At 35.6% G+C, this 20,268-nt stretch overlaps 1 protein-coding gene and 1 long non-coding RNA gene across 5 annotated transcripts; both read left to right on the top strand.

The window, feature by feature from the left end:
- Positions 1 to 107: 107 nt before the first annotated feature.
- Positions 108 to 11,251, top strand: LOC141389996 (uncharacterized). Its single transcript, XM_073962385.1, has 6 exons — positions 108 to 395; positions 478 to 667; positions 764 to 1,243; positions 1,309 to 1,525; positions 2,132 to 2,339; positions 10,916 to 11,251. The coding sequence occupies exons 1-3, from the start codon at positions 261 to 263 to the stop codon at positions 778 to 780; spliced, it is 342 nt and encodes a 113-aa protein (XP_073818486.1). The 5' UTR covers positions 108 to 260; the 3' UTR covers positions 781 to 1,243; positions 1,309 to 1,525; positions 2,132 to 2,339; positions 10,916 to 11,251.
- Positions 11,252 to 12,055: 804 nt separating this feature from the next.
- Positions 12,056 to 13,302, top strand: LOC141391503 (uncharacterized). 4 transcript variants are annotated; one of them, XR_012409665.1, is made up of 3 exons: positions 12,056 to 12,165; positions 12,305 to 12,452; positions 12,513 to 13,302. It is a non-coding gene; the product is annotated as an uncharacterized lncRNA (long non-coding RNA). The 4 variants fall into 4 exon arrangements; XR_012409664.1 differs by having other exon boundaries at positions 12,093 to 12,452; positions 12,513 to 12,860; positions 12,933 to 13,155; XR_012409663.1 differs by having other exon boundaries at positions 12,093 to 12,231; positions 12,513 to 13,155.
- The last annotated feature ends 6,966 nt before the right edge of the window (positions 13,303 to 20,268 follow it).

Raw genomic sequence — 20,268 nt, forward strand, 5'->3', positions numbered from 1 at the left:
ACTCTACATGTCATGCAGAGTCGTATTTTGCCATACGGCCACCATCAAGATTGTCTGTGAGAAATCAACTCTGAACTTGGCACCACTTTTGTGCCATACATCAAGTCAGTTCTTCATTTCCGTTTATCTTAAAAATCGGTGGCTGCTGGCGTGCAAGGATAGAAGACGTGGTTAAGGTCTTAACTTAATTTTTCTTTAAAAAAAATTATTTTTATAGACCACGCAACAAAACTTCACCATTCGTTAGTCTTACGCCAAGAATGGTGATGTGCGTGTTTTGGTTTTGCAATATTTACGCGCAAAAAACCGAGAAATTAAAAAAAACACAATTTTGGTGCGACCACGAGGCAGCGTCCTCTACAGAATTTGGCGGCTTTCATATAGAACTCTCCCAGGTAAGAAAAATGTCTTATAAAAAAAACTATAATCATTAAACTCCTTCCCATAATTTACAAAAATATTTTTTCTATTTTGCAGAAAAAATTCTATAACCACAATGTGCATTCATTGAAAGAAACATTAATTGGTACATCCATAACTATGTGTGTAAGTATGTACGTGTCGCGCATCAATTTGGCCACACACAACATCCACCGATATCATTCATACTATGAAGATGTGTGTGCTTGTATTCAAACGAAGCCAGAAATATCCAACAGAGGAATAGGTAAGAAAAAGTGTTTTATTAACAAAAACAACAAAGTCATTAACCATTCATTATTTGACAAAATTCATATTTTCTTCTCCTTTCTATTTTTTTCAGGAAACTTCTCTTGGTAACCACCATATGCATTCATCAAAAAAACGTGCAATTGGACATACCTAACGTGTGTGTAAGTACGTGTGTACGCACATCAATATGGTCACACATACCACCCCCACTGCCATTCATATGAAAATATGCGTGTGTCGCAATTTGCATGTATTCGACTGACGCCAAAAATCACACATTTGCCTTGCTTAGGCGGCCATCAGACCATCTGCTTTTTCACATGTATGTTGTCACTTTGGGGATACTAATATACAGAACAGCTGATGTCATACATGTGAAAAAGCAGATGGTCTGATGGCGGCCTTAACGGGATCGCCAATGCATACCAATCATTCCATCATGTGGCCTGTTACCGTGACGTCATACATTGACATCGGTGTCGACGTCGCTGCCTGTTGCAGTTTTGTGGCAAACTTCAATGGAAAATTTTCTCGTCACTCATAAATGGTTTACGCACGTCATAGATATACGGTAATATACTGTTTGTCTACCCATTGCTTATTGTTGTATTAATTTAATTTTCTTTCTTTTTTTAGGTAATTGTTAATCTTTTATTGGCGGACATTATGCTTGAATACACATAAACGACTCTAGAGCGCTTATTGGAAACAACAGTCCTACCTTCCAAACCCCAATTCCAACATGTATAAAAGTGATTTACATTTGACTATTAAGTCAACCCACCAACCGTGGATTACACAATTTGGAAGGCGTATTTTACCTGCAGTGTGGATTGGATGATTTGGACGACAGGTTAGTTTGCCAATTTTGTTATTGTAGGCAGTGATACCCCAAGTGAATGTGTCATTTTAAAAACAAGTGTCTTTTCCTGATGTCACCCAAATTCCAGTGTGAACAAAAGAAGATTCTATGTGTAAAGTGGTGGTGATCCTCAATAGTGTGTTTGCTTGTTGTTCCTTAACACGCAGGTAACAAACGACCTTGGTCGAGTTAAAGAAAAAAATGCATAGTGGTACCGTGTAAAAGTGATGGGACACCGAATGTTGTGTAATATCCAACTATTGCCTACAGCATCTTGCTACCCACACGGGTACCTGCGAATATATTTTGGCATTCTTTATGAGGATTTCATCGTTTAGTGATGTTTATAATTGGCTAACTCGGTATGACTGGCTTACAGTGTGCAATGTTTATTGATTTATAAAAACAAAAAGATACAATGATTGTGTGTAGAACAAGTTGCAAATGTTTGGAATATTTGTTTCGGAGCAATAATATCTCAACAACAACCCTTTAGTTTTTCCGTTTATTTTTGCCTCTATTTATTTTCCATTCCATTTTCTTGTTATCTTCGATATTGTGACCCATTACTAATATGTTTTTGTTATTTCTTTTCAGGCTATTGTTTTCATTTTTCTGGCCGTATATCTAACAATTTGTGGCCGACGTTAATGTGGGAAATAATCTTGAAATTTTCTGTGAATTTTTATGTGGCAACCAGTGTATCATCTCATCATCTCATTTGTTCCTGAAAGCAACTTCCTCTACCTGTGAAGTGATTTTCCAGTAAATATGTCAACTCAACAAGGAAGCCGCATATGCTCAGGTGAGTTTTGTTTTGTGTATTTTTTTCGGGAATGACAAAAATAGTGACGATGTGTAAGGGGGAAAAAGTGACGTTGATTCGTGTGTGTTTTGTTTTGATATAACAACGTATGAATAAGGAGGCAAAAGCAATGTCGGTTTGCGCGTGTTTTGTTTTGACAGAGTGTTTTGTTTTGATAAAGTATGCTAAGGGGGTTGATCTTGTTACATGACATTTTATCACATGCGAGAATTATTTACGTGTATGTTTACTTGAGTCAACTATCAGTGGATGATGTTGAATTGTACGGAGTACCGATGAATAATAATAAATGATTATTTTAATTTTACTTTATTGTTTGGTTTACCTGAACCAATTAATTAATTAAACATATTTTATATTAATGTAAAACGTTACAAAAGGTAATCGAAATAAAATACCGATGGATTATATAAAATATTTTTTTATTGAAATTGGAAAATGTTGGGCTAAAACCGGAAGATCAATAATGGGTGGTCTTGAACAATATTAATTGCACGTGAAAAGAAACTTAATGCAAACAAAATATGCCACTGGATTATATGGAGTTTTTTAATGAATATGAGGGGCTAAAAAAAAACAAATGTTTTGATGATATTATTTTATAATATTATTTTATAATATTTTTTATTGAAATTGGAAAATGTTGGGCTAAAACCGGAAGATCAATAATGGGTGGTCTTGAACAATATTAATTGCACGTGAAAAGAAACTTAATGCAAACAAAATATGCCACTGGATTATATGGAGTTTTTTAATGAATATGAGGGGCTAAAAAAAAACAAATGTTTTGATGATATTATTTTATAATATTATTTTATAATATTTTTTATTGAAATTGGAAAATGTTGGGCTAAAACCGGAAGATCAATAATGGGTGGTCTTGAACAATATTAATTGCACGTGAAAAGAAACTTAATGCAAACAAAAGAAATATGCCACTGGATTATATGGAGTTTTTTATTGAATATGAGGGGCTATAAAAAACAAATGTCTTTATGATATTAACAGCTGTTATCTGAAACATTGGGGAGGTGGATTCAAATGAATATAAATTGAATATGTTTTCTTTTCAGAATCTGATGATAGATTTTATTTGTGACCAATTATTTATTTTGGTGTTTTGCAATATTGTACCTGAAAGTATTACTGGCTGGGTACATAAGTTTGAGGTGGACAATTTAAAACAAATTTCTTTCTTGGATGAGGATAGTACACTGTTTTTGTGACAGTGACAGGTAGCTCCCCTATTTGTTTATGTGGAATATGATTCAGGCAAAATATGTTTAGGGCTTGGGTGTAACCTTCTTTCCAATTATGGTGGTTAGATTTCTTTATGGATTATTTTATCCACTTTTTCGTGGATTTCAAGAATAATTTGGCATAGTCACTTCTTTTCGTATTACTAGGTAATATTTGCATTCGTGTCCCAACGTGGGGAACTCCCACACCCTGTCTGTCTCATTCAGCCGGGCAATTGTGACATCTCCTACGTAATTGTAAATACAATATGCAATAATAACTGATACAAGAATTCTTAGAACTATAGATTAATAAATCGGGACATTCACGAACAAATTCATTAAACCTATATTTAACTAAGATCTCGGTATCACAGTTTTATATTGCACATTTGTTGAATAATGACATCTTCGGCCCGAAACAAATAAATATATCTTTCAAAAAGGTTTTTAACAGTGGAAATTTAAGGACAATTAATTCGGTAAATAATCTGTTCAGAAAATAATCGGTTTTTTCATGGGATATTTAAGACAATAAATTAAGTAAAAAAAATCTGTGGGTGTATAAAAAACAACAAGTACAACATAAATTAAAAATGGACATTCACAACATACATTTTTATTCTAAATTGCACTTAGTTATCTATTATATCACAGGCTTTTATCACAGTTTATGTTTTAATATCCTTAACATGATAATTTCCGAGCGATTTTCCCTGTAGAGTTTCCAACTCGAACATGTTGTTCCCGACGGGTCTCACTATTCTGCATTTCAAAAACTTTTTGCAAAATTTTGCATTTATATTGTTCTTGAAATCAGACAGAATGTGATTCCTCCGGTATACTTCCTGTCCTGGCCTAAAAGTTACATTCCTCGCTCTACTATTGTATCTTTTAGCACTAGACTCATATGCCTGATGCATGTTGTCTTTGATCTTTTCCCTCAACAACTCTAATCTTTCGTTTTTGTCCAGTTGTAGAATCTGGTGGTCTGTAAGGGATTGAAGTTTTTTCGCTAGTTTATAGTCAGTTCCGTTTGTGAACATATTATATCCGAACAACGCAAAGAACGGATTTACTCCTGTGGAAGAGTGCACGGACGTTCGGAGGGCTTGTTCAATTTCTGGCAGATATATGTCCCAATCACGATGGTCCTTTTCTACATAAGTTCTTATCGCCGCCAATACAGATTGGTTGACACGTTCTGCCGCATTAGATTGTGGCGAATAGAAAGCGGTCGTTATGTGATTAATTTTGTAGGTTTTAGTCATATCTTCGAACAATTTGGAAACAAATTGTTTCCCGTTGTCGCTGTGGATGCATTCGGGTACACCGAATATGTGGAAAACTTGATTTTCCAAAAACTTTACCACATTTTTAGCCGTTGCTTCTTTCATCGCGTGTAAAAAGATAAACTTGGAAAAGTGATCCAACACTATAAATATATAGGCGTTGCCGTTCTTGGATCGTGGATACTTTCCAAGGAAATCTATGTAAAGTTTCTGGAACGGTCTTCCAGTTACTACTTCGTTCCCCATAGTGGGTCGCATAACCTGATTCGACGACTTTGTTTCCTTACAAACTTGGCAATTGGAAATATACTTCTTGACCTGAGATAACATATTGGGCCAATAATAGTATGTTTTTAAACGTTTTACTGTTTTGTTTATGCCATCGTGAACAGCCTGGGTGTAGTTGTGTGCTTTCTCGATCATGACGTAGGTAATTTCCTGTGGTATCCACAATTTCCATTCAAATTCCATCGTTGCCTCATCGAAATGTTTGATTCTAATAAAAACCTTTTCATTATCCACTTTTAAATCAGGGAGACGTTCTTGGTTGGCTATTATGGTATCTCGCAGCGCCATGTACTCCTCGCTTTCAAAAGCTGTGGTCTCGAAATCCAGAATATCGTCAGTCGAAATTTCTTCTACCATTACATCCGAATCAATAGGTATTCGTGACAGAGTATCCGCTACAACATTTTCCGCGCCTTTCCGGTGTTCGATTGAAAAATCGAACGCTTGTAGTTGTAGGGACCATCTGGCGAGCCTTCCACTCAAGTCCTTTAATGACATAAGCCATTTTAGGCTCGCATGGTCGGTAATAATCGTAAACTTCATAAGTTCAACATACGGGCGAAACCTTTTGACAGCCAGCACCGCAGCCAAACACTCTTTTTCTGTGACGGAGTAGTTCCGCTGACTCGCATTCAATTTTTGGGAATAAAATGCGATAGGATATTCCCCACCGTCATCATCCCTTTGAAATAAAACCGCCCCAATACCATAATCCGAAGCGTCACACTGGATAAAAAATTCCCTTCGGAAATCCGGATGTCGGAGAACGGGTGCCGAAGTCAATGCTTTCTTCAATTTGTTAAATGATTCGGTGGCTTGGGGCGTTATCATAAACTTCTGTCCCTTCTTCAGTGTGTCTGTTAGCGCTGCGGAGATGGTAGCGAAGTCTTGTATAAATCGTCGGTACCATCCGGCGGTACCCAAAAAGCTCCTCACTTCCCTGGGACTTTTTGGTATTGGTATTCTCATAATCGCGCTCACTTTTTCCGGGTCAGTTTTCAGACAACCATTTCCGATGATAAACCCTAAGTATTTCAGTTCGCGAAAGCAAAATAAAGATTTTTTTAGACCGATTGTTAAGTTCGCGTTCCGAAGGCATTCTGCTACCTCGCTTAGCAATCTTAAGTGTGTATCAAAGTCTTCAGAAATTATCAGTAGGTCATCTAAGTAGATGAATACGTTCGATTTAAGTTTGCCGGGTATTACTCGATCCATTAAGCGACACAATCGCTGAGCCGCGTTGCATAGACCAAACGGCATCATCCTGAATTGATACAGCGGCCGACCTGGTACCGTGAAGGCGGTGTATGGTTTGGCATCTTCTTCCAACTCTATTTGCCAAAACGCATACTTCAGGTCGACGCTGCTGATGAAGTGGGTTTGGTCTATGCGGCTCAGTATCCCATCAATATTTTGTAAGGGATAAGCGTCCTTGATCGTTAAAGCGTTGAGCTTCCTCGCATCTAAACAGAAGCGGTTCTTTCCCGGTTTTCTTACAACGGTTGTCCGATTGCTCCATGGCGAATCGCTAGGTTCTATGACCTTCAGCGCCAGCATATGATCAATTTCTTTGTAAACTATATCCTGTACGGCGGGCGATAGAGGGTAATGTTTATCTTTTACGGGATTTGCCCCGTCCACTAATTTTATAGCATGCTTCTCCAACGTGGTGCATCCCAACCCATTCTTTTCAAACGTACGGAACTTTTCAATTACTTCGGTCAATTTCTTCTGTTGGTCATCAGTCAGTTCATGCATATTACTGTTTTGCTTTGTTGAGTTTCCGTGGATTTTGATCTGAAGGTCTAGGCCGATTTCAGAAACAGGAAAGATTTCTGGTGCAATTTCAAATATCTTCCAGAAATCTATACCTAGATATAGATCCTGTTCTAGATCTGGACACACAAATAAAATCATTTTAGCTATTTTGTTTTGGTACTCAATGTTTACCTCAACCGTTCCTAAGATTCGGTGACGTTGACCAGATGCTGTAGTGACATTTGAAATATACATTTGTACGTCTGCCCCTATCTCTTCCACTATTTCTCTACATGATTTCCCTAGAAGACTGACTGTTGCCCCTGAGTCTAGCAAACCCTTCATTACTTTTCCGTCTATTTTTACCTCGGCATACGGTCTTTGATCCTTACGGCTTTGGCATCTTACGATTGCTTCGGACACGGATTTCTTTAATACTTTATGCTGCTTTTGCTTTTGCCTAAGTTTTAATATCTTTTGCCAACTCTTAGCATTCTTCTTCTTTTGTATTTCGTTGTCCGCCCATGAGTTTAGTTCCTGGTTCTCACTTTTATTTTCGGTTTGCTCTTGAAAAATTCTAGACCTAGCGCGGTCATAATTTTCTTTTCTGACCTCTAACGGCAAGTAATGCCTAATTTTGGAATATTTTATTGAGTTTTGTTCACATTCTGATTCAGTTGAAAGTCCGGTTCGGCGGGTTGTTCGATCGAACGGCGGTTCCCCGCGGCAACCACGTTCTTTCTCGAGTTTCCCGCTCTACAGTTTGCGCATTTAGGGGTAATCGTATTTTGTTTTCCGCACTTAAAACAAAATTGGTTTTTCTGTGAAGACATACATTCTCTAAATAAGTGGCCTGGGGTTTGACAATTCCAACATATTAGTTGGGTATTAATAGCTGAAATGTCTACTTCTTCCTCTTGTTCACAAACTACCTGAAAATCGTCTCTTTCGTTTTCTTCTTGTAAAGCATTGACACGTACGGGTTTGTTGATGATTGGGTTTGATATTGGAACCGATTCACGACGGAAAAAAGTTTTTTTTACCTCAATACATTCTATTCTTAATTGTTCAAGGGAGGACACTGGCATTGAGTATACAATGCTTGATATATTCTTCCTCAGATTTTTCTTAGCGAGGGCTATCATTTCATACTCCTTTACGGGTTTTCCTAATTTAACTCTCATAGAATTCAAATCATGGAAGAAGGCATTGATAGATTCTCCCGGCATTTGCTTACGCTCAAGCAAATCCCGCATTTCTTCGAAACAAGTTCGTTTTGTCTTAAACCTCTCGCCTAAAGCATGTTTTAATGATTCCCATGTAGAAATATTTTCATTCATTTGCTCGAGCCAGAACCATTCATTGGCTGGTCCCGAAACTAGAACATGAAATTCATTCAATATATCTTGCCAAGGTAGATTATAGAGCTTTTGAAAGTGCTCCAGGCGATATATGAAATCTTCCACTGCCAGTGTATTGGGACGACCCGAGAAATTTAATCCTAAACGGTCCAGCTTTATACCTTGATAATTCAGACTGCTCACAAATGATGGGACGATATTGGAACTACGGCTTGTACTTGCATTACCTCTCACACTCCTTGGGGTTGAGGGTGGTCTAGAACTTTGATCAGTATTTTGTTGTTGTTGGTCTGGTTGGTTTTGTGACGTAGTTTGCCCATTAAGTGAAAGCCTATTTATTGAATCGTTCAATCTGTCTATGACTGAATAAACCTTTTCCATTTCTTTAGTAACCGATGCCTGTACCATTGCCTGTATTTTAGTCTGTGCCTGATTCAGGCTATCATAGACCATACTCTTTACTAGTTGGTTCAGTTCAGAATTTGAGTTCGGTTGGTTACGGTTGAGTGGGAGACCTCCAGCAGAACTAGTGCTACTATTAGGGTTATTGATGGAACCCGATAGATCTCGGATTGTCGGATCGATGTTAGGGCTATCAGTTGCCATTTTGGATTCAGGTCTTTTTTTTCTGTTTAGGTAATACAATAAAAGGTCTACTCAAATCAGATGATCTATCTCTTTTCAAACGTCTTTTACCCGCGGCTGCACTCATTAGCTTATGTTAAGTTTAGAGTTTATTTAAATTGCCGATTTTTCCGTCAAGAAAAAAATAAAAAAGAATAACGTAAGGACATATAAAATCATAAAACTAAGATTTAACTAGAACTAATTAGGTTACTGTGCTTGATCTATTTTTTTACTTAAAGGCTTATATTAGTATAAAAATTAGACTAGGATTTTAAAAAATATAAAGACAGGTTAGTCGTCAAAACAAAAGTTTTTCTTTTCTTCTTTTATAAACAAATACACATACAAGAGGTGATCAGTGGTGTTTTCAGCTGTACGTAAGACAGTGTGTGGATTGTTTCCTTTTTAAGAAAAAAAATTAAAAAGAATTTATACTTTATTATTTTTAGTGACCTATTCAGGTTGTCATCGTGTATTGAATAGTTTGGACTCTACACTTATGAACATAAATTTTGGGAGTAGCCCATGGCAGTTTTCTAAAGAATATCTAAGAAAAAAGATCCTATGAAAAATGATCAAATTTAACAATACAGCTTCGGGCTTTTATTACCTGAACAGATATTGCAATTTATCATATGCTACCCTTTCTCTATTGACTTTACTTTAAACAAACAAAACAGACATACACAAACACTGGTCATAAAACAATACATATTTTGTTACACTAGACGAACAAAAGCTATTGTACTAGACCCTAATTTTTGGAACGAAATATCCTAATTTCTAACTTTTCTATACTACATATTGCACTTTTATCACAGTTCGATTTATAAACGGTGGATGCAATATCCGATAGTTTGTTAGAAATGCGATATTTCGCTTTAAACTATTGTTCCCTACGATCTATTGTTCAGTGCGTAGGTTATATTGCACATGAATACTTTTTCATGCCTAGGAGGCATTAACGATTTTCGATTGGGCGCCATACTGTTACATTCTGCCTTTCAGCGGCGTCTTGGTGGGGTTCCGTGCTAGCTCAGATAGGAGCACACTTTCAGGGGGAGGTTTTTAACCCTGCCACCAAAACCCTTAGGGAATGAACACGTAATGTAAGTGGATCTTATAAACACAAATAAACAACAATACAAAACACATAAACACCATACAACGATGACAAAGGAGCTTGGTCTTCAGTGCCCCCTCACTATGCCCACCCTTCCATGACCCTTCTTGTCCAATCGTAGCAATTCGCCATTTTTTTATAAAAGGGCCCCGAACACCACACACACTTACCACACTACAGCATCCCGCTGATACCCTCTCTTACAAAGACACTAGCACATATTCATTATAAATTCACATATAGGAAAAACAATTTATTATAAAAGTCATATTTTCTTAAAATCTTTAAACATTTAACATGATCTATAAGTTTTATGGATTATTAACACCTAAATTATTCTGTGAGCCAATGACTCAGACTACCATCAAAGTACGAAGAATTATTCTTTAGTTTGCCAAATCTGGCTATCTAGTGGAATCTATCAACCCTCTAATTGAGCTCGATTAGCGGCGATTCAGTGGACTTCTTCACTCTATCCACAATAAAACCAATTCTAAAAATCTTCTTACTATCTTCGTGACATTTGGGGCAACCCTACGCCCACTGCTTAAATTGTTGGCGTTAAATATCCTTACAATGGAAATAAACTTAAAAGCTAGTTACTAACTACGAACATACAAATTATTATTTAAACAACACAAACACATATAATTGATTATGTCAGTTATTAATATTTCATTTTTGTTCCATTTCTTAGAGTGGTGCTTTTGTTTTAGTTCAATTTAAATGTTTCTTGGTTATTTCTTTGTTAGTATGTTTGTAATATCTCGCACATGTGGCTGACGGCCATAAACAGCTGCTTAGATTATTATCTGTTACCTTGTATCACTTGATCTTAATTAGCTTATTTTTATCTTTTTATTTCCAGGAATTTAGACCAGAACAACCCACGGCAACTTGGACATCACAAGGCGAGAAAAATTAGAACTTTTTTAAAGTCTGACACTTCACAATAAATCTTGTTGTTTCCCCAATAAAATAACGACCTCCTCCCGTCTGCTGTTGAGGAGGCCGATGGTTGATGATCCTTTGTAATGCTTGGCAATCTTTAATTAAAAAAAAATACAAAGCATTCATCAAACCCTTAATGGCACCACAGGAATGTTTTAATAACTTACTCAATGGTTTTATTTGCCATAGCATGTAATAAAACACAAAGAAACACAACGAATTGGTCGTTGTCAAATAAAAATTCAAATCAGCACTTTCTTTGTTTTTTTTATTTTAATTTTTTTGGCTTTTGGTTTTTTTAAAGGTTACTTTAGCCACACGTTAAAGTTTATCAAAACTAACGCACCACTCACAAAATGACGGACATTCTGTTGGGCTTAGTGGCTTTTATAGACTTTGGAGGACGCTCATTTTCCCTCTTTTCTTTAATTTTTCCAAATTTTCCGACGTTTATTTGTTTATGTTTTCATGTTGTACTACTAAACTCTACATGTCATGCAGAGTCGTATTTTGCCATACGGCCACCATCAAGATTGTCTGTGAGAAATCAACTCTGAACTTGGCACCACTTTTGTGCCATACATCAAGTCAGTTCTTCATTTCCGTTTATCTTAAAAATCGGTGGCTGCTGGCGTGCAAGGATAGAAGACGTGGTTAAGGTCTTAACTTAATTTTTCTTTAAAAAAAATTATTTTTATAGACCACGCAACATACTGTAATGGGGAACTCGACCTAAGAACGCCAAAATAATGGGGAAGTTTCGTATGAAAGTTTTAGCGTGTTATACGGCGTTTATATTATAGTTTTTTGCAGGGTTAACCTTCTTTATAAGGATTTATTTGAAGTATACACAATGGAAATGGCATTTGAAACCCAGACCCACTGGGTTAACCCGGTTATATGTAAACGGCCTATAACATAAGAGTTATGGAAAGCCAATTAAAGTTCGTAGATAGCATGGCAGAATAAGAAGGTAATCTCATTTGAAAAAACCGTCCTTGAGCTGCCAAATACAACACTGTATCGAAACAATGTAAAAGTTTTTGTTGTCATTGTATGTCAATTACAACAAAAACAACACACTGTTTGTTTACGTTTGTGTATAATAAAAATATTTATTTTTGAATATTTTCGTAATTTTGGAAAAACAAATTGTCAACAAAAATGGTGGGCAGTGTGTGCAAATGAAACGGTCATCGCGGTCAAAACTCGCTAAAATAACTGTGTATTTATGTAGAAGCAGAACGAAATTGTGTTTTTCTGTTTCTCAGAAGTAAACTTGAATATCTTTGTATTCTTATTGCAGATTTTAGACAAAGCTAGACCGCTAGAGGACTGGAATAAAAGATAAGAATAAAAAAAGTCAAGAAAAAGAGTGATTGCTTTCCAGCAGCGTTTATTCATCCTGATGTCGCAAACAGCAAACGTCAGCGAAGCAGCTAATGAGTTATTTGGTTTGTAGCGAATGGGAATGGATTTGTATTAATATATTGAATGTGTTCTGGTTGTTACAGGTCACTAAACCCTTTACCAGTTCCTTATGACGTACAAAAGTTGCAAAAGATCACTCAATCGTTTATTCCGTCGCCTCAATCCATTGCTCAATGTTCGTAAGTTGAATTCTTATGCTGAGATACTCCGCAGTCGCACCGATTTGGCTGTTGATAAACATGTCAATGTTGAGGCTATAGCTATAGCAAGAAAAACAACGTTGAATTGGCAAAGACCTTTTCTAAATGTATCTGGTGACAGAACATTTCTCTTAGACAACCTGTTACAATTGCACAACCAGAAAATGCCGCATGGGAAAGTGAAGAAATTAAAGATTTCTCCCACGATGAAGGAACAAAGGAAATAAAATGGTATGTTATCGCTTCATAGTTCTCATAGTTTGACAAAAGGATGCAGTAAATATGCAAATATTTCTTTTACAGACGCAAGTCAGACCAATCAGCAAATATGTGTGTCAACGCCTGGAACATGTAGGAGAAGAAATAAGTGGCGACAGTCAATCCGGACACATATAACGCCAAGCAAATATATCTCAATATAATACAAAAACCTCAGAGAGTCAAGTCACTATTAGGAAATGGATTTCTGCTAAGAGCTAATGTCCGTCCCTCAAGGAAATGTTTAGTTACGAACCCTCTTTGGATAGTGAAGCCAATGAACAATTATGTTCCGATGGAATAAAGTAATTCAAATAGGGGTTCTTATTAATGCTTAGAACTCAATTTTTATTAATTTTTGTACTTTTCTACTATATAGAAAATTAAAACTACAATTATTAGATACACATATATATAACTTGTTTGTGTTTTAAATGTTCCTGCGGACAGTAAGAGGTTTATCCTTGTAATATGGAGCGTTGTGATTGGGTCTGACTTCGCTGGGAATGCTCTACCGTCGAGTTTGTGATATTTATTTGAGATATTTGGTCTTAAAACTCCGTTGTTTCAGTTATTGCTCGTGCATTGTAAAAGTATTTTACAATACACACATGGTCTGTTCCAGTACTGCAAGAATCTACTAATTTTTACTAAATGTTATCGTAGTAAAAATTAGTAGATTCTTGCTGGTTCTGGAACAGAGCATATGTTGCAAAATCTAATCTGCGTTTCAAATGCACAACAGCGACGTTATTGAATAGGATGCCTAAGAGATTTACAAAGCAACTGGTGTTTCGGAAGTCAGCCATAGTCTTCCGCTTCCTTATACCCTCAGTATTTATGGCCAAAATGTGCCCATCGAAATAATGGTTTTAGACCCCGGGTATGTTTGGACGAAATTCGTTTTAGACAATTTGGAGTCTATACTTACTATAAGTTTAAAGATGGACAATATTGGTCCACAACTTCCGGTACCTCACCCAAAAGTTAAAAAAATGTCACTAAAACGGTACACGATATTTCTCTTGAACGGAAAAGCAAACAATTTGATTCAAACTATGGATAATATTTTGTACAAATTTAGTTTAACTTCTAAAATGGTCCATATCGCGCTTCTCCTTATTGTACCTCCACCACAAAAGTACAACTTTTTTGTTGAAGTGTAGTTTTGGTTGGGGCTGTTCGAAGATCCTTCGAATATTTATACCGATGCTACTCCCTGTGGAGCGATATTATGTTTTTCGTGTGTAAGTCCATGATTTCTGACGTAGTGGTCCAAAAAGCTCTCGACGCCATATTCCATCTTGGAGTCATTTCCTTGTAGGATTTTGTTACCTTTTGGTCATTATGTCAGGAAGCAGGGACATGCCCATGTTTGAAAGAAATATTACTATGTGCAATATCAAATAAACTGCATTTAAGGAAACATTTTGTGTGAAGGTACTCGAAGGATTGAAACGATATAGGCCCGAAAGAAATACTATTTTTGGACTAAGTCAGTTGATCCGTTCGAGAGTTACCGTGCGCACCATTTTAGCGAAAATGTTTGAGATTTTGTTGGGGTGGTACCGGAAGAAGTGGACCGATATGGTTCGTCTTCGAACCTAAACGAAGACATATAGATTGATCCGTTCGGGAGTTATTGTGCGCACCTGCTAGATAGACGGACGGTCATGGATAAATCAAGTGCAAATCGTCTGAAACATAATTGCGATGAAGCACAATTTTGACCTTAGACTATAGGCTGAAGCTGGAGACCAGATGGTTTAAACTTTGTAAAATTATAAATCCGCAACCAAATTCATGCTTTATGTCACGGCAGCTAATGTGAAATTGATCAATGATTGGAAAATATTTCGAGGACCAACATTTGGACCACATCGGCTGATCCGCTCGAGAGTTATTCTCCATCCAGATAGACGTGTAGCGCTAAATTGACCCCCATGTGTCTGAAAATTTTAAATTAAAAATATTTTATTAAATTGTTTTGGAATTTAAAATGTAAATAAACCTGACATATGTATGTATATTTTAACATATACATACAAAGTTTGTCAAAATCATTTTGTCAATGAAGGGACGGCAAAGCTAATACAACTCTGTGAGCGTGAGGTTACCTTGTATCATTGTATCATGGTAGATAGGTTCCAGGGTAAAAACACACTAGCTCTGTTCCAGAACTAAAAAGTTTTTTACAATTTTTACCAGTTTTACACATTTTGCGTTCCCGTACACAAAATTTATATGAAAATCGTTTACGACTTTTACAACTTTTGCCACTTTATAAAGTACGGGAACAGGCCAACTATTTTTTCTTATGCCCATAATTTTAGTCGGAGAAATTTCTTAAACAAGTAGGAACCCTAAAGGCCTGCGTAGTCCAGGTCCACACTAACGTGAATTTCATTAAAAAGTTTCATGAAATTAGGCCTTCTTAAATCGAATTCCCCACTACAGCAATTTTATAATTTTACTCTACTATGGAAGTCGATCTAGAGACACATAATTTCATGCAATTTTTTCAATGAAATCACTCTAGTGTGGACCGGGACGTACATAAGGCCATGTTTATATTATAGCCTTTTGCAGGGTTAACTTTCTTTATGAGGATTTATTTGAAATATAAGCAATGGAATTGACATTTGAAACCCAGTGGGTTTGTTAAATCCGGTTATATATAAATGTACTATAAGCTGCTCTCCTGATTGCCTTGCTTTCCTGCCTCATTTTTGACATAATAAAAATAAAAGAATAAAGAAGGCCGAGGAAATTTAGAACTGGATTGTCCTTTTCTTTTTTATTCTTTTATCAGAAGTAAGCAAGGTAAGCAGGCAAGGCAGCTTATGCCAAGTTTACATTTTCGCTCCAAAATCCACTGGATTTCACGAAATCCTGAAATACACCCCGGTGTTTACACTTATTTTTTGTTGATTTCAAACATATCACAATGATCAAGGTAGATACATATGCGCAGCTGATCGAACATGAATTTTCAAAACAAGTTATTGTAAATTGTATTAGTCATCAAAAATATACGACAATATAGAACTTTACAACTTTATTTCGAAAATTATCGTAAAATTATCTATATATCATATTAATTGTGTATGGTTTCAACAAATCGAAAAATAATAATAAATTTTGATCGATAACAGTTGTGTTCTTCTCCTGATTTCTGCCATACAATTTTGGCCTAGTAGAAACTAGCAGCAAGCATGATCATGATATGATTGCTAATACGTTGATTTTGACATTTATGTTGGAGTTTTTGCAATTTCCGACATTTTTCCGTTCCCGGAATTTTTAATAAATTTTTGACAATTCGCTCTTTTTTCTAACATTACCATTAAAAAAGTACGGGAATACAATGAAAAATAGCATTTAAGAAAAGTAATTTAATATTTTATTCACATTGTTTACAAATTTTGATACTAAAATTTTTTGTTGCAGCAATTGACCATCTACCTTGTTTATTGTGATACGTGAAAAGTGTTGCAACTTTTGGCACTTTTTTAGGCAAACACAGGGTTGTATATCATGTGTACTGTGATTTCGATGTTGATTTCGCTGAAATCACGAAATAAGATGATTTCATTTTTGTATGGGAAATCATGATAAATTTTGCATGCTGTCTTGCCTGCTTACACAAATTGCATTACAAACAACAACAAAACAGTTGTTTACCGGCAAACAGCTGTTTCGTAAATGCAGAAACTATCGTCTGTCAGGTTAAAATTAAATGCACATCTTAATGCAAATTAACGTTGCCGTCTGTCTAGGGTATTAGACTGGATTCACTGGATTTTTTTCACTGGATTTCAAATATCAGTTCGATTGCGAATACGTCAAAAAAATCCTCACAATCCTCGATCTAAGTCGCGGTCCACACTAAAGTCATTTTATTAGGTGTGTCTTTTTACGCGATCATTTTTAATAATTATTACGAAATGTTACTAAATGCTGTCTTTTTACACAAAGGTTCAGTAAAAGAGAGCAAAGTGAGAGAACAATTTTGACAGTTGTTTCCTGAGAAATAGCTAAAAGTTGCTGTAAGAATTTTTCCCAGCAACATTTAGCAAGTTCGACCAGCTGTTTTTTAATCATCTGCTAATGGTCAGCTTCTCACAATTTACCTTATTTTTGTGGAAAAATACTATAAATATTACGTTTCAGGTATATTTTATTGATTATTTTATTAATATATTAATAATTTTTATTTAATTTGCTTAAAATTGAAGAAATTTTTCATTGCCAATGTTTTGGTTTGGTTATCAACTGTTATCTTGCTAAAGTTTACTAAATGCTGTCTTTTTATTTTTTTCTCTATTTTCGTATCAAAGAGTAAAATCTCTCTTACTCTCTGAAAACAAGTTACTGAATAATTATTACTGAAAAAGTAAAAAGACACAACTATTAAAAATATCATGAAATTATAGGTCTGTCTGGTTACCCTAAAATTTGTAACAATTTGTACCAATTGTTGGTGGAAGTCGTCTGTTAACACAAAAAACCAGCAAAAGAAAGCGATTCGAGAGAGACATTTTGACAATTCTTTCACTGAGAGTTTGCAAATTCTTGCTGGACAAATCTCTTCTAGCAAACATTTGCAACTCTTCTTCTTCCAGAAAACAATCAATCATCTGTTTTTAATTTTTCGTTGATCTATGTTTGTGAAAATGAAAAACAATTTTATTGTGGAATTAGCAAAGTCTAATGTATTGTGTTTTAAAGAACAAATTGGCAAAGTGGAAAAATCATTTTTTAATTCATTTTCTTATTTATTTTTAATAAAATACAACATGTTTGCTTCCTTTGGTTTCTTTATTGGCGGACAAATTGTTTGGTTTTAAGTCTGCTTATTGCTTGCTGGTTTTTGCTGGGAAGGGGTCTGTTTACTTTTTACAATTTTCTAGCAAAAGAGATTAAAAACTCCCTACTTTCTGAGAAAGTTCTTGCTGGGAAAGTAACCAGACAGACCCTATCATAGATCTACTTCATTAGTCCCTGGCCACACTATGAGTAATTTCACTGAAATTTTAACATGGAAGTAAAAGAAAATGTGAAATAAAACGGTCTGTTTGTTTCATACGAATATTGCAACAAAGCAAAATTGCAGAATACATGAAACCGTGTACCCTAGTTTCTTGAAATTACGCATTTTTCCCAAAAATGCAAAGTTTCATGTCAAAATTTCATTGAAATTACTCTAGTGTGGCCCGGGACTTACTAGGCGTTTACACCAGACAATAGCTTCGTTCCAGAACTAAAAAGTTTTTACACATTTAACACATTTTTCCTCGAAATGCGTTCCCGTACACCAAAAAATTTGCAAAATGTTCACTTCTCTTTTAACAAAAATGGCGCTGAATAGCTTTCTTTTTATAAACTTTTTACACGACAAATTTGGGCGAGCAAAAATGTGCAACATGTTTGCCGGCTTCTGATTGGTTGATTCGCCTACTTTTACATTTGTTCCAGTTTTTTTGACGTTTCTGCTATTTTTCAGTTCCCGTACATTTTAGAAAAATGTGTATTGGAACTCATTTTCGACAGTTTGCTCTTTTGACACTTTTATCATTAAAAAAAGTACAGGAACGAAGTTAATATGTCGGCTGTCTACCAGCAGCCCATCAGTTTTTCACGGACAGTAGGATTAACAAATTTTGGACATTTTTTGTAAAAATGTGTGAGATAATAGGTGTGTTCGTTTACTCAATAATTTGTACAAATTTGTACAAGTTCAGTAACTTCTTGTAAACGACTGAGGTCTTTGGCATTGCCCTGTAGAGTAAACGAACAACGTCCAGTAGCAATTCGTAAAAATTTTGAGTAATGGGTACTTTACACGATATGTTTTTTACATATGAGTTGCCACTTTTCATATACAGTTTATATGGGAGAAGTGACAACTCATATGGAAAAAACATATCGTGTAAAGTACCCATAAACGAACACGCATAATAATTGAAATGTGTTGAAAACAAAAGAACATAAACAAAATATGTGAACGGAAAACAAAAAGAAATCGATGATTTTCATTCATAAGCATGGCACAATAATTGTGCCATGTTCATAAGTTTACAACTGTTTTTGCAGTTGTGTGGACGCGTAGGTCACACAGGCAAGTTTTGGATTTTTGACAATTAATACATATACTGAACTGTCCTGTCATGTGTGAACGCAGGGTCCCGGTCCACACTAGAATGATTTAAATCGAGTTCCCCATTAATTTTCAATGAAATCACTGCTCTGTTGCAGAACCTGCAAGAAGCTAATATTTTTTACTACGATAACATTTTTTCCCTTATGTTATCGGAAAAAATCATGGTAGAACAAATACAAGGTAAAGTTAATACTACAACAAATACAACTCGAACAACAACCACAAAGGAATTTGTTTTTGTTTGTAAACCTTAGTGTCAACGTAAATGTAAACAAAACAAGGAAATGTCTATAAATTATTGGAATTTAAAAAACTAATAATTTTTCACATTTGATTGAATATTTTGGAAAACATGAATGAAAACTCGTTAGATTTTCAATTTGAATGTTTCCATATCATTCCACTAAATGCATAATTTCTCGCAGAAAGTAGAATACTTGCAAAAATGTTTCGGGTCGCTGGTAATTCATTGAAAAAATAGAAGCTGTTTCAATCATTTGCTTTTGAAAACAAAAAAGCACATGTTTATTAGGGCTTTATTCTTTTCAAGTTTAACAAAATACCACACATATTAACAAATATTGTACCGCCTCTATAAGCGGTGTTTTAGTGTGCGGCATGTCGTTCGGACCTGGAGGAGGTTACATGTCAATGATATAAAGCCGTCTTTATGGGAAATAGTTTTTTTCTGATGAATAAATTTGTTCTTCAAAAATATGTATCCCTAATATACATCGAACATAGAAATAAATACATAAAATGTCGTATGGAATTTGACACTAACACTACAACCCAGTTCAGTCAGCTGGGTATTGCTGCTACCTTTTCTTGTTCTACCATGGGAAAAAATAGTAAAAATTAGTAGATTCTTGCAGTCATAGAACAGACCACACTATTGCAAATTTGCATAATGCATTTCTGTATGTTATTGAAAATAATTTCGGGCATACGGGCACCGCGGCTGTTCTTGACAAAGTGCATTCTGGACGTCCAATTTTTGGTCACTTTTTCGAGCACTGCTGGCCGTAAGTCACGAATAACACGAACAATGCTGGACTCCAAGGCATCAATTGTTGCTGGTTTATCAGTATAAACCAGTGACTTCACTTAGCCCCACATGAAATAATCGAGAGGTGTCAAATCGCACGACCTTGGAGGCCAATTGACAGGTCCACTTCTCGAAATCAACTTATCGCCAAATTTTGATTTCAATAAGTC

Source organism: Musca autumnalis, unplaced genomic scaffold (genome assembly GCF_047663935.1).
Source record: "Musca autumnalis isolate F117 unplaced genomic scaffold, ASM4766393v1 scaffold_1, whole genome shotgun sequence".
Lineage (NCBI taxonomy): Eukaryota > Metazoa > Arthropoda > Insecta > Diptera > Muscidae > Musca > Musca autumnalis.

Excerpts from the sequence above, each read along its gene's own strand:
- LOC141389996 (XM_073962385.1), top strand. The coding sequence starts at position 261 with ATGGTGATGTGCGTGTTTTGGTTTTGCAATATTTACGCGCAAAAAACC. Across the intron at positions 396-477 it reads TTCATATAGAACTCTCCCAG|AAAAAATTCTATAACCACAA; the intron begins GTAAGAAAAATG and ends TCTATTTTGCAG.